This window comes from Sylvia atricapilla, chromosome 4 (assembly GCF_009819655.1).
Source record: "Sylvia atricapilla isolate bSylAtr1 chromosome 4, bSylAtr1.pri, whole genome shotgun sequence".
In the NCBI taxonomy this organism is placed as follows: domain Eukaryota; kingdom Metazoa; phylum Chordata; class Aves; order Passeriformes; family Sylviidae; genus Sylvia; species Sylvia atricapilla.
In genome coordinates, this window is record NC_089143.1 from 68320889 (window position 1) to 68336413 (window position 15525).

Here is a 15525-nt window from a genome sequence, read left to right on the forward strand (position 1 = left end):
GACAAACTGAAGGCAGCATTTCCCAAAGACACGAGAAATTAAAACTCAGAGCAAACATTTGTGGTCAGGGTCAAAAGAAGAAATGCAGATGCCCAAGATCCAAGGTTTAGAGACTTGTGCTTGATTAAATGCACCCAATTTGATGAACAACTCACCTGTCCCCCAAAATCACACATCTCTGCAATACTGACCCAACAACAACCCACTTTTTCCCCATCACACCTTAAGTACCAGAAATTGCCATATAATTATAAAAATATATACATATAGAAAGTAAGTTCCCAGAACACATTGACATCACAGTTTTCTTGAACAGGAGACAGAGAAAAGTTAATAAACCAACTTCAGTTCCTTCCTGTTTTCATAAAAGCACCATCAAATCCATTTGTTGCCAACCTTAACTTGCATCAGTAAGAGTCAGGCAAAGAATGACATGGAAAAGGACTGGGACACAATTACTCACCCAGGAGATCTCAGTAGCATCAAGTACACAAATAAATGTAATTTTTCAATTCCTGGATGCAAGCATTATTAGACTTCATTTTCTAAATGAAATAATATGTACTAATTCATTTCTTTAAAGGGCATTTAAAGAGACAAGTATCTCTTTTTCCTAACAACAAAAACAAGGTTTGACCTCCACACATCAATTTGGTTGCCTAAAACACTTTTGGAAAAGGAAAAAAAAAAGGGGGCAAGGAAAAAGAGACAAGCAAATCTGAATGTTATGATTCAAAGAAACATTTATGTAGGTTATGTACAAGTAGCTACCAGATTGTTTCACAATGTGAAAACTGATAACAGGCTGTGGCACCTAAGCCAAGTCATTGAAGTGTGCTGTATCCACAACATGATTCTCCAGCTTTTGCTCCTAAACCACTTCCTATTTCTCAAGTATATACAAAACCTCGAGCCTCAGCATGATTTAACACTTAAAGAGCATTTTAGTCATGTTATTTGTTGTCAGATTTGGACACCTCCAGCTTCCGTGGTTACTCAGATTATTTGTCCCGTAATCACATGGCCTTAAATGCCAGCAGAAAACCTTAAAGCTTTGCAGAATTGCCAAGCAAAAAGGCCATCACAGAGGACAAGCAAACACCTTCACTGCATTAAATTAAAATAATTTTTTCATCCTCTGAGCCAGTAGAGAAGTATGTTTTAACTAGCAGATGAAGATAATCCTACGGAAACCTGTTGGACAGCAACCCTTGATTGGCAAAACCTAATTAACTCCATGAACCAGGTTCCACTTTTTGAATTCTTTTTTATGGTAAAAAGAATTTGAATTGTGCCCTACCACCTCAGAGGGTGAGCAGTGCCTCAGTAAACAGAAATGAGCAGCTCTTCCAAACTCATATCGCTGCCCAGAGTGGTGCCTCACATTCACCTGCCCGATTTTGGATGCAGCACTGCTGCCACTGCTGAGTTGGGGCTGACACAGCAACAACTCCATGAGCTTGTTGACAAGTCTAAGAGGCTTCACACCAGCAGAAGCCACTCTCAAAGACAAGGACAAGGGAAAAAAAAAAAGCCCTCCAGAGTTCAATGACCCTCTCAATTACTGTACTCAGCTGTAGACAGCTGACATTTCTGGACCTCCTTGAATGAGCAATGGAGCTGTGATGGCTCCAAAAGTCAAGAGAGGCAGGACTTGAGTCCCATTCAACAAGATTCTAATCCCATAAATTATTAAGTACACAGCCCTAGGCTACTTAAGCTTTCTCACTGTGTTTTCTGCAGATACAATTCATCTCTTGCATCTGTGTTAATAACCTATCTTCAGCCAGAGATAAAGAAGAAAAGTAAATGCATTTTTCACACTTCCTCATTTCTCTAACCACAGATGTCATCAACCCACACACTTGTCAAATACTAAGAATATCCCTTGCCGTAACACTTTAGCTAAAATACTGAAAGCACAACACTCACTGAAACTCAGAACCTTGTATCACTTGCTGAACATAAGACATCTCTATTCATCATAGTTATCAAATTCAATAAAGAGACAATTATGCTTGGACTCCAGATAATGAAAACTACTATTAAGATTAATGGTTTGTGTCAAGAAGAGTTCAAGTCCCCGATAATTAATCCTGTATTTATTTCTTCATTTCATCTACTCTGCAACCAGTGAACAAATCCATCCCTTCTGAGGATCCAGAATACTTCAGGTATGTATTAACAAAGCAATTGCACGCCTGTGATTGTGCAAAGGAAGCGTGTTTCTGTAGGATATCTACAAATTTAAAATTTGAAACCTTTCCAGGAAACCTACCATGCTGCTTCTGCTTAGGGTTGTACATCTTCCACCAGCGAAAAATGATAAATCCATCTTGAATTCTAAATCAAATAGATTGGTATAAAAACATTAGTTGAGAGAGTGACAATCCAACATCCTACATGCAGTTTGTGTAGAGATCTGCACTGAGGCAGTGCACAAGCAACATGAAAGCACAAAGCATTACAGCACACGGTGTATTACACAACTCCTGCTTTAGCTGCAATTCGTATAAAATCCCATACCCACTGCCTCCTCAAGGCTTTCCAAATCTGACAGCAAGAATCAAAACTACAAACTATTTGCTAGAGTGCAGTTCACAAAACAAATTACTCTGAATCCCAGTAAATAAATGCCAACTACTTGGCCAACGTGAATCTTCCAGACTTAAGAGAGGAGCATGAAGGAGTCAAAGACATAAATGAAAAAACAGTTTTCCTTCACACTCCACAGTGGTTTATTTGACAAATATTAGGGACAACTGCAATCTTATCCATCACTCATACCCAAATGATAAGGGTAAAGCAGCAAATGAGCTCACAAGTATGTAGGAGTGCTAAATACTAGGACCAAAGGAGACAGTCTAACACTTATAAAGACACTGCTCATTTGGAAGCCTGCATCTTGATTTGTGCTGTTTAGATCCGTATTTAATACACTTATTTAGGAGGAGGACTCCCTTGGAAATCCGTACCTGATGGACATGTCCTCTGTGATGAAATAGATTTCACGCACCATGATCTTTCCAGACAGCACAGAGAATGAAAAGGAACCTAATTATTAAAAAAAAAAAAAAAAAAAAAGCCTTTATTAGCCTAAAGCTGTTGATTTTGTGAACAGAGAGAATACAGCATTAAATTATCTGAAATGGGTTAACTGAGTATCTTGAGTTTTCCCTTAGAAGGGAAGCCAGAGATTCAGAACAGAGACTAAGGGATGCTGGGTTAGGCACCACCCAACAATACAACCAAGCCCCTGAGGCACATGAGTCACTCAGAAACATCCAGGTGCTTTGCAAAGCTCAAAAGAGGCAGAACAGCTGTTTTGAACATTGAGAGTCTCAAGCCATTGTGTGCAAGACATATCAGAGAAATATAGATTCCTGATGGACTCTTTTTAAAAATTTTAAATGGCTATAGGGATTTCAGTCCAATTATTATGACAAATTATGTTTACAGCAAGAAGGATTAATAACTATGAAAAGACCAGCAGGTAATGCAATAGCCCAGATTTTTCCTAAGGCTCTTCACCTCACTCACAGAAAGTTAAGTACACCATAATTTTAAAAAAAATCCACATTAAACAACTGAAATCAACTGTAAATCATGGGATTTAATTAACGTTATGTTCTACTTGCTGATAAGGTTTATAAAGAATATCAAATATTTGGCCAGTCGTATCAGCTGTCCTTTTTTAATGGCAATTTCAAAGAGAAATATTAATAAAAGCCTATAGATCAAGTGTAGCAGCCAGTTAAGTACTTAATCTATTTTGCTCTTCAAAAAAGCTGGATTTGAACATGGTTTGGAACACAGTTCTTAGATTCTTAAGGGCATAAGCAAATGAATTCCAAGGGTGTCTCTGGCAGGCCAAGCATGAGTGGGATTTTTTGGTTTAAAGTTTTCACTGCACTTATGATGTATAGTTGCAGACAAAGTCCAGAATTGAAGCCATTGTTATTCTGTGAAGCAGTGGAAGGCAGAGGAGTAAGTGAAAGAAAATTAAAAGTGTGACCAATGAGGCTGTGGGCTACAGCCCTCTGTGACTCAGCACCAGATATTTTTGTAAATGGGTGAGTGCCCAAGTGATTTGCACTGACCTGTTTTATTGAAAAAAAATTTAAAATATTTTTATAAAAAGTTAATGAATTTTGATGCAAAATGTTCTAGCCAGTATCAATTCTACATATCACAGTCCCAGTATGGATCAACCTGTGATTAGTTGTTCTGACAGCTTATTTAGAAAGCAAGGACAGTGCTGGAACATGGACTCAAGATTTGAGTCTGCTTTGAATCCACTAAATGTTTTCAAATCACTCTTAACAAAGGAACACTGGGTTCACTTCAAGTTTTTAGCAAACTGAGGTAGGATAAAAAGCAGCAGACAAAGAGTGGCATTTCATTAATCATAACTTACCAATATGTATGTAGCCATGTTTATATAATCTGTTAAGAACCAACGTTAAAATGAGTCCAATGTTCCGGGAATTATAGTAAGTTAGGTAGATAATCCATCCACAGGACAATATTGTTGCTGTTGAAAGATTACAATGAATTAAAACATTTTTTAAAGTACACTGACCCAGATAAAAACCTTACCTATTAGGACTAGGAGGCATAGCAGTGTTCTTCCTGCTCTCCAAAAAGTTTGAAACTGAGAGGACACTTTAACGGGTGTTTTCAGAGAGATGGTGTGAGAAAAGTGTGAAGAGATGGGGGGAAAATGGGGAAGTGGGAAGTCCAGAAAAATATAGATTCTTAACTGCTCTTCAATTCCCCAATATAAAAAAACCCCTGTCCTCCCAGAGGACCTGCAGAAGGCACTGCATTATTTCGTTACAACACTCACCATCTAAGAAGTTAGGTTTTATAAATTGAATTGTAACATGCATTGTCCCACAAGGACATTTATTTCAGGGATTGAAATAAATGAAGTTTTAAAAACCCCAACACCACCGAAGTCATGCTACATCCCTTCCCTACTCTTCTCCAAATTGTGAACTGTAACTTAAATTTCTAGTCTTTTATATATTACCACAGGAAACATTATCATATATGAAACCATTTCCTATGATGCCGTATCCAGAGAGAAATGTATCAGCCCTTGGGTTAGCAGAAACACCTTAACAGTTCAAGCACAGAATCTAAGAGGGAAAAAAGGAAATAGCAATCCAATGAGAAACGTGTTTTTTCAAAAAAAATTAGGTCTGCTAATCCCCAAAGTAATTTTTACTTTAGTTGATTAAGAGCTAGTAACCTATTTCTAATTACAAGGGTTCTCTAAGCTTCCAGAAGGACAAACCCAAAAGGAATGGTACTGCCAAGGAATGGACTAGTTCCAATTCACCTTACTGATAATTACCATTCTGTTTCACCCAAAACGGAGTAGGGAAAAAACCTGAACTTTGTAACAGAAGTTTTACATTTATGCTAAAAATGGAAAAAATTTATGGAAAATGTAAAGTGTAGAAAGGCATAGGAGCAAGACACCTTCACTTTTGAAGAGAGTTTGGATGATTACTCAAAAAAAATTACAAAAAATTTACAAGAACAATCTGTTCTTCCACTGTTCCTTTATTTTTTTCCAGTGGGATACTCCACTCCTTCACAACAATACTTCGTTGAAAGATAAAGGGAAGGTGAAAACGACTCCCACGGCTTTTATTGTTTCCTTACTGGAAAACGGATCCAGTGTGATCAAAATTCAAGTAGCTCATGCCCTCGAGCAGTAAGCTGCTTGACACGTTAAACCAGCCAAATCTGTGTGGTTGATCACACAGGAAAGAGCAGGGAGGGTGGAAGCTAGTTTCATCCCAGGAAAGAAACTCAGGCTGGCATCGAGAGCAGGCACACTCCAAGGACAGTGTTCACCTATCCCACTTTCAGGTGAGCAAGCTCCTCACTGCTGGTCCTCTGTGGGGAGGGAGAAAGGTGGGATGACTCACACCCTGAGGGTCCACACAGCTCAGCTTGAGGCTAAAGTTCAACGAGACACTGCTAGATGGCTGAAGTCAAAAAGGTGCCCTCTCAAGGTGGAACATACTGAGAAAAACTGGGAAACCAGTGCAGTTTCCAGTCCTGATCCACGGCCTTCAGCACTAGACTCATCTCTGCCACAAACTGTTGCCTTTTCCTTCTCCAAATCCCATAAACTTCATTAATTTCTTCATCATATTCTTGATTTTTAAAGCCTCTTCACTGAAACCAAGTTTTGGAAATTTCCTAAATTCTACTGCATGTGATTTTTAGAAATTATTCCAGAAGTGAGCAACAGCTCTTCGAGGAGCCTGTTCATTTCTGGAATTCATCACCTTTTACAGAGACCAGTAGTTAGGTGTTTCAGCATTCAGGAGAGGAAGCTACTGATATATTTTTATGTTCCCTTGTAACAGAATGCCATAGGTCAGCAGATAAAAGCAAAGGAGGAAAGGCTGGTTGAAACTGGTTTCTATCCAAACGTTGTAACAGGAAGCAAGTCAAAGCTTTTGAAGACAATTTTCAGATCTCTCAAAATCTTCAGATTCAAATTTGCATCTGTTTCACATTTTACCATGAGCTACTACCAGTGACTTCTTGTATTTTCCTCTTGACTACACTGAGAACTCTGTTGAGTACAAACTTTCCATTTCAACACGTTAAACATGAAATAAATAACACACAGTAAGCACCCTCAAAAAATTTACCTATGTCCCTCCTATTCAATTTGGACTACTGAAAAATAATTCCAGTATGTCAACAGCCAACAGACTGCTTGCTTTAACTTGTCAGAAGAGAAAGTGAAAAAATAAAGCTGTTTCTGTGTTGCCCCTTACTCCAAGTCCAAGAGTCAAGGCTGGAAAGCAGGCAATAGCTACCTTTGGAAAAGTCTGAGTTCACTGCACACTTTCAGTAATCTTACATGAACCTGAGTCCAACTTCATATTTATTTTGCTGCCCTTGATCCACTTGCTTATAGATTAAGAAAATAAAAATACCTACACCAATATAAGCAACAGCACTAGTGCTATTAAAAAAAATAAATCAGCATACCTGAATCAGGCACATTTACAAATCCAGCTCATTACTGATTAAATGACAGCTTGGCTTAAAGGCTCATTGTGGCACACGATTTAGTCTGGAAGCTGTGTCATCAAACACAATAGTCCTTAGATCACTTTCCTAACTACACCAGATTAAATGGCAGGTAGGCACATATTGGCATAAGTAAGTAATTGCAGCTGAGTGTCATGCTAATCCTTTGTTATCATAAATCCTTTGGTATCATAAAAGAAATTTAACCAAAACAGAAGAGTTAACCTTACCTACTAGCAGCCAAACCACATTGGAGTCATGCTCTGTCAGGAAGTCTTCCAGCTGCGTGATACTTGGGACAAAACTATCATTTTTTCTTTGATCCATTGCTACACTGCTTTTGCACCAGCACCTATAGAACTGAAGGAAAAAGAAAACCATTTCAATACCAAAATGAGTAATAAGCACAGTACAGTTTGGTAAAAATGGACTATGTACCACCTTAAATCATCTCCACAGTCTTTTTCACATAAATACAAATGTACTTGTTTTATTCCCTCAGTAATAACTTCATGATTCTCAGCTACCTCTTCTTCTGCTCCAGAGCTCCAGAAACACTTCCCCTCATCTTTGCCAGAACAGTTTCCTAGCACGTGACTGTCCCAAACAACTACATATCAACAAAATCCCAAAATATGCTCTCTAAATTTAGTACCCTGAATGCCCTGTACAGCATACAAAAGCAAATAAATGTCTGAAACTGTTGTGCCACAGCAGTAAGTCAAAAGGCAACTGAACATACAAGGAAAAATGAGGTTGCATTAAGCTTACTAACAAGCAAAAATGTAACATGAGACTAAAACCCTGCCCTAGCAGAAGGAAAGGCCACAGGAGACACTTCTAGGAGTTATGGAAAATTCCCAAAACCTCCTGATCCACTGTGTCCATTAATTCTGCTTAAGGATGGATTTGCATCATTTTGTAAAAACTGAGTTCCTGGTTGACCTGCTATAGAGAACAGAAAACCAGTCTTTTTGCTCTTACACACTTCTTCAAATCACCCATAAATCACCTTGCAACTGGATTATTTTAATTATATGTGATTAGCAGGGTGTTGCTCAATTCAGCAACATCTGTAATTACACAGCAGTATTTCTGTTGCATTGGTTTCATCTGAAGTCTTCTCCCTTGGACGTTATCTGTCAAATCTTACAAAAAATTCTGCTTTTTTTTTATTTATTTTCGAACATCTTCCAGCTCCTGGCATCCTGTCTTCCTGACAGTATTCAATCCTCAAAAAATATGAGTAGACTTTTATTCCCCTTTGTTATGAAGTCTCTACTGGCTTCTCAGTCAAGGATTCTAGAACATAAAACTAATATTGATAAGTCCTTAGTTTTTCAGAAGAATATCAGCTTTCGAATAGTCAGTTTTTGCAAATGTTAGCAATAAATGTAGCAACTCATCTTTTTTTTTTTTTTTTTCCTTTAATACTCATACTACTCTCATTATTTTAACTGGAAGAAGTTGGAAAAAAACCCTGCCTTTAATGCACTTACTTCTCCTGTTGTACCCCCAACCAACAGCCTGTGTTTAAACCACAATAGGAGTACAGTCCCAAGAATTAATAATAATTTAATAATAATTTGTTCATTACCCCTTCTGCAAGCAGGAATAGAATGGGGAGGAAAGAACACAACAGCAGCAAACAGAAAAAAAGAAACAACAAAGAAACACAATGAACCAACACCAGTTTCCAGCAGGGATGATAAAAAAGCTACCAGCTTACTCCCCTACAAGGGGGAGGAATAAAAGGAATAAACATGACACACACGCACACAGACTAAGAAAGGAGCAGTTGTTTCAGAAGGGACTTTAGAACAGCAAATTAAATCACATAATGGCACTGTAATTTGCTTTAAGACATCTACACCTTAATAAAAAAGCCTTAATAAAAAAGCCACAGATCAGTTTGTATGATGAAGCAGATGATGCCTCTGCAGGCAGCCTCCAGGAGCCTTTTAACCCCTGACTAACAGGGTAAAGAGAGAAAGCCAGATCAACACTTCCAGCACAACAGGATGGAAGAACTTGCTCTCTCCCTTCTCACCATGAGACAACAGGGTCACTCTGTTGTGACCAACATCACCATGGAAATGTTGTCAAGAGATGACAACTGTCCATCCATTGCCTCAATCACCAATATTTATCTCATCAAGGAAGCAAACCATGGCTTTTTCCTAAGAAATTATCATCCAAAATTACATGATACTGAGCCATGATTAAAAATCATTAAATAGGACTGTGGTAAGACAATCTGGAGACCGAAAGTATTGAATCTTAATACTTAGCTGCTTAAATAAAGACAGTGTTCATCTTTTTTTCTTGTCATCACTGTCTATAACCATAAACTGGACATACTTTCAATTTTTTTCTGGGATACATTTGTTACCTGTATGCAAATAAATTCAGGAATCCCCCACAACTCATCATGTGTCAATATAAGATATTTGAGCTTCAAAGACGATTCTTTAACACCCTGGCCCACTGATTTTTTTTTTTCTTCCCCCTCTTATTAGGGTAGCCTTTGCCCTTGATCGAGTTCCTTGAGGGAGGATTATGGCAATAAAAGTGGTTACACTGCCAAACCAGGCAGCAGCAACACTCACACTGGATGTGAGTTCTCAACACACCTCTCAGAGGACTCAGGCGCTTAATCCACCCAGATTATGAATTACTGTAATAGAAAGGGGATACAGGCACAGACTTAAGGAGTACACGTTGCTCATAATATCCCAGTGCATTTATAAGGCCCAGAGGACGAAGGGGCAGGACCTGGACCATCAGGATTGCTGAGGAAGAGATGCAGTCTTTTCAGAGCAGGTATTTGCTACTTTCAGTAACCAGCATTTCTTTCTGTCCATAGTCCTGCACCTTCCACCCCCTACACACTGTAACCACTGGTTTCAATCCCAGACCTTGCAGCCTTTCCTCTGGCATGCCCTGTATACTACAACCACAGGTCTGAATCCTGCGGGCCTCTCACTGCATTTACTCCTGTGTGCAAACCTAACTTTGCCATCACAGCAAACTGCTGCGCTCTCCAGGAACAGTGGTCCATAGGCTGCCGAGCCTGGAATGTTCTTTCATACTGCCTACTGTATTCTCTGAAGTAAACGCTGCAAGGAATACTCTTGGAATGAGGAGACCCTAAGGTGTGAAATTGACTCTTGCCAATCATGCAGTTACACAAAAGAAAATGTAACAAAGAGGAACCCAGAACTTCACATTTGTATCTCTGCATTTATTTATAAACTTGTCTCAAAGTCTCTGCTCTTCTGTGATGAACAGCAAGCACAGTCAGCATGCTGAAATATAGTCCAAAACCATGGTAAGTGTTTGGATTTATTTGCCTTCCCCCCGCCTTATTTTTGAAACGTATCTTTACTATTCATTATGTCACTTGCAGCTCTCATTTACCACATACCATGCTAATAAATACAAAATGTATTAGCTTTCTCCTGGGAAGAAGATAGGAGGAAAGGAATATTCTGTGGCACTGAGGTGACAGAACACTGATACTCATATTTTATCTTCACAGCAGTCCTTTAGGGCATCATGCAGTCATCTTTCTCCAAATGAGTATCTGAAGCAGGGAGATATAAAGGTCAAATCCCTTATTTATGATCTCCAAACTGAAATACTAGGGGCCTGCTTTCCAGGCTGTGCATGTTTGGAGCACTTAGGAGGCTCAAGGCAGACGCCCGACAGCCTTCAAGATATGAGGGCTCAACTTCACTGTCAAGTTACACTACATGGTCAGTCAGGCTGTCTTAATAGCAAAAAAACATAGTTAACAGACTTTAAAAAGTGAATTTTAATTACTTGTGTCACACATAATCTGTTCTTAACAGCAGTATAAAGAAGCAAGATAAATTATAATCCTGGGAGGATGCACTTCATTTTCAGCCTGCTTTCAGCATTACAAACCAAATCCAGTTTTCACTGCAAATATTCCATCCCTAAAAAGTCAAACACTCAAAAGCAGCTTCTCCTGATCTTTACAAACTCATTTCAATCACATTAGATTGGTAAACTCGTTCTAACCTCAGCCTGGCAAATTAACTCAACACCAAGAACAAACCTCTGCTTGAGCTAGGTCATTAAAAATTTACAGGAGGCATGCATATATGCAAGAGCTGGCAGGAGAGAAACCAGAAACTCGGTGACCAGAGTGCAGCCACTTGGCAGGGACAGCTGCACCTACCTGTAAAAAGGTCTGTCCTGCACTTACACCTGACCACAAAGGCAACAAATGTTTTACTCAGTGCCTGGGAGCATCAGGGTGATGTGGGTCTTGAGCTGGGCAAGAAGAGGAGGAAGAAAATGAAATGTCTCTTTATTCTTTGTAAAGTCGTTTTCCTGGCACGCCCTTGTAGAAACAGTTGAATAAAAGGGCTGTCCAAGGGTGAGGGAAAAACAGGCATTTCATATTGAGAAGAAATACTTTTATATGGTCATGAAGTAGGTAGGGAAATAATGGACATGGCCAATTCCCTTCTTACTGCTGGAATTCATGGGGGGAATAAACCAGGAGTTTAAATTTGCCAGACATATCCCTCAGATCTTCACAGAAATCAACTGCTTATCAAATACATGTTAATTGGTGTTATTAGAGGTTAACTACCATTCCAAGGATACTCCCAACTTCTACAGCAATTACTAATCAGCGGAGTTACAATTACACCCAAAGTGTCACACTAAATGACAGGAGGCAAATCCCCCTGGTCTCAATAAATTCATGTAGACAATATGTCTGGATGCCTCATCTCAAAAATAAGCCATACCTAAGGCAGCTCCCTAAAGGAAAGAAAAGGCATTTTTGCATTTGCATTGCATTCCTCCACTGCCTTTCAAAGGGTCTCTAGCACTTGTGCTACAAAATCAGAGGTTTAGATAAGTAAATGATATTATAAAGGAGGCTCATAAACATAGACACAATTTTCCTCTCAGGACGTTCCTTACACTGTCAGCACCCAGAGGCACATTAAACACATCTCACAAAACAAAAAGCTGCCAACCTTGGCGCCTGTCCCAAAACTCTCCAGTTAGGTCAAACACTTCAGACCCATCACAGAGCAGCTTAGGAAACTCAGCTGCTCTTCAGCCAACAAGCAAAGGAAAGAGGAAGGAAGAGAAGGAAGGTTGTTCTCAAAAAAAACCCACACGAAAAAGCCAAGGGAAGTGACAGTAGTCACAGAGCAATTCTGCCACAGGACAGATCACATCGCCTTCACACCTGGTACCCAATTAAAATTAGCAGCTTTTTTAAGAAACCAGCGAAGATTCAGGTCTATTTTCCTCCCTGTCTGCCAGTGCTTGAAGTCCCACTAGCGGTAAACTGTAAACAAAATAAACCAGAGCTTTAATTATACTAATGAAATCCTGCTACGACTCCCAGCAGAAACAGCTGCACTGAAAGTAGAGCCCAGCAGAGCCACACCTGGTTGAGCCGGTGTGTAGAAGGCCTCAGTCAAACAAAATTTGCACTACAGTAGCTCAGTCAGTAACAGGTCTACTTCAAAATTAATAAAAATTAAAGCATACTCAAAGGAACGGTAAGATACAAGATAGAAATCATTCTCACAACAGCCCACCCAATGAGGCTGAGTTACACAGCCCAAGTGGTAGCTTTTATTTATCTATTTTTAATGGTACGTGACATGAGTTTTCCTACAGAAGAGATCAAAGACAAACTCCTGCTATGGCAACCAGCTAACAGTACTTCCACCACTAACCTAGGAATCCCTGATTGAATTGGGATGATTTTTCATTTACCTTTTTAAATTTAACTTAACCTTGTCTGCCAGATTTATTCAGGGGAGCTGGTTCTTTTCCTGCTTACATTGCCAGGCTTTGATGCTGCAGAGGAAAAAGAAGGACAAAACAAAAAAAAACCAACCCCAAACCACACAAACAACAGAACCTAAAGGCTCACAAGAGTAGAACCAAGTAAGAATTTCCCTCATGCACAGTCCTCAACTTAGAGAGAAAAATACTGCCTTCGAGGACTTTGTTGTTGTAAGCAATAACTTTTTTTTCCCCTCCCCTTTTTTAATTTGAGTACAGCACCATACCTTTGAAATACTTCAGTAAACTAAGTCATCTACCCCATACCTACGAATTTTTCCAGAAGTATACTTCCTTTAAATTTCTCCTCTGACACATCACCACAATTTGGGGAAAGGGGAAGTCTTTGCCATAAATCAAACCAAGAGCCAGTCTTGTAGCTACATATACCATCATCCTTAAGGGAACTACCTGTAGGTTCATCTCAATCTGGAGTCACCACAAAGATTTTGGTGCAGCAGCAAATGTTAGAATAAGTTATGTGAGGAGATAAGAAGTTACTAGAAGGCATTACATGTCACTGTAAACACAGGATAACTCTGGATGCTGCTAACCAAAAGCATTAACCTCTTGCCTATTTCCCGTGGAATAAAATGGTGCAAAAGTGCAATCACCAAACAGCAGCTGATGCACATTTCACATGCCAAAGTTCTCTGACAGCATTCCCAAAAGGGTGTGTGACTTCAGCACGCAACACACAAGTATAAGAGCTCTCTCTAAATGTGTCCATACCCTCACACGATGAGCCCAAACAATCCACCACGAGCAAAACCTGCTCATGAACACGGCTAGAATGTGCAAATTCAGACCATGATCCTAAACAAACATCCCTGAACATCCATTCTGAGCCACCTGCCTAACTGGACGCTCAATACAGTTTTTATCAATGGCTGTTTGAATAGCCTATTAACACACTTTTACAAACAAGAGGAATACTCCCTCCTCCACTCCAGGTTTTTTTTCTCGGTTGCCAAAATTTCTGGTCCCATTGTTTAGCTGGTCACTACACATAAAAAGGGGGGGGGCAGGGGAACTCCTGCACGGCCACAATAAAAAGAACAAGCCAGAAAAGCAGAATTAGTGGATTAAGTGACACAACAGAACTCACACTGCAACAACTGTGGCCTTTTCAGTATTAAACCTCATAAAGCTACACGTGGGAGCGAACTACCAGCTTGGGAAGTTTTCACGAAGTTGAGTGAAGGCTGATGTGAAGATGCGTCTCAGGATGGGAAACCAGTCCAGAGATTGGGATATCTGCTATATGGCCACCTATGTACACGTTACATTGGTAACTACATCGAGTTTTTTATTGGTAACGCGAAGTGCAAGCACGTTATCATAACATCACTACGTCTCATTACCACTACAGCTCCAGACACACCAAAAAGCAGGTGCACATCTCGTTAAATCGCTGTACGTGTGTTGAACTCTCTCAGGACAGAGGCACTGGCAGAGATCGCCTCTCACCGCTCAGGGACCAGCACAGGGAAACTCCCTCGCAGGCCAAACACAGCTGGAGGCGCCTGAGCTGCCGGCCCCTGGCCTCACACCCTTTCTGCACGGCGTTAACTCACGCCACAGGGAAAACACCGAACCCCGACACCGGGGGGGCTTCTCCTGGCACCGCTCCCCCGCGGAGCGGCCGGGACCACGGGGAGCACGGCGGGATCGGCCCCCGGGGGTCACCGCACCGCCCTCCGGGGCGGAAGGATAGGCACCAGGCCCCCTCCTCCCCGGCCCGGCCCGGCAGAGCCCCGCGCCGAACCGCGGCTCCTCCCGGCGCGGGGGCGGCTGCGTGCTCCCGGCAGGCCCAGGGCGAGCGGCGGGGCCGAGCCCTGCGCGCCGGGCCCATCCCGGTGGGAAGCGGAGCGCAGTCCGGTCCCGGCTCCCCCACACGCGCACACACACTTACGCCATCGCCCTCCGCGGCTTCTCCCCCGCGGACCCGGAACCGGCGGCGGCAGCGACCGGGGCCCTCCCGCACCTCACGGTGAAGGCGCGGCCCCGCCCGCGGCGCCGCCGCAGCCAACCGAGAGGCACGGCCGGGCCGCGCGGCCAATGGCGGCGCCGTCCGCCCCCCGCGGGGGCGGGCCCGAGGCGCCGCTCCGCCAATGGCGAGGGGCGGTGCCTGCCCCATGTGTGTGTGCGGGGAGCTGAGCCCGCCCCTCCCGGGCGCGCGCAGGCGCGGGCACAGCTGGAGCCGCCAGATGTGCGCTGCGCTCGGGGCCGCGGGCGGGGCGCAGCCGGTACCTTGCGGGGCTGGCGGGCCCACGGCCCCCAGATTGGAGTCCCGCTGATGGATCCCGCCCCCGGCGCGGCTGGCTGACCGTTACGACGGAGGAAGGAGTGCTGCCCGCCCGCCAGCGGCTGACGGAGCGAGCGCCTGTGCGCCGGCCGCACCTGCCGCTCGCCCGTGTCCGCTGGACTGCGAGGCACCGGAGGGGTTTGTTGGCCGAGCCGGCCGGTTAACGGGCTGTTCGTTTTCCCGCCCGTTCTTTGTACTCTCCGAAGGAGGTGAAGAAAGCTGGCCCCCCGAAACCTGATAAAAAGTGAATTTTCAGGCATTTTTGAACACGTGTGGCCGTGACTTGACTGCCGGGT

General features: G+C 42.1%; 1 protein-coding gene across 11 annotated transcripts in view; it reads right to left on the reverse strand.

The window, feature by feature from the left end:
- Positions 1 to 14921, reverse strand: part of BLTP1 (bridge-like lipid transfer protein family member 1) — an 87385-nt gene extending 72464 nt beyond the window's left edge. For all 11 annotated transcript variants that reach the window (XM_066318217.1, XM_066318213.1, XM_066318214.1 and 8 more), the window contains exons 1-5: positions 14837 to 14921; positions 7302 to 7431; positions 4418 to 4534; positions 2976 to 3054; positions 2279 to 2343 (exon numbers count right to left, since the gene is read on the reverse strand). In XM_066318217.1, coding sequence (XP_066174314.1) covers positions 2279 to 2343; positions 2976 to 3054; positions 4418 to 4534; positions 7302 to 7398 — 358 coding nt within the window. In that variant the 5' untranslated portion in view covers positions 7399 to 7431; positions 14837 to 14921. The remainder of the gene's footprint in view (positions 1 to 2278; positions 2344 to 2975; positions 3055 to 4417; positions 4535 to 7301; positions 7432 to 14836) is intronic.
- Between the last annotated feature and the right edge of the window lie 604 nt (positions 14922 to 15525).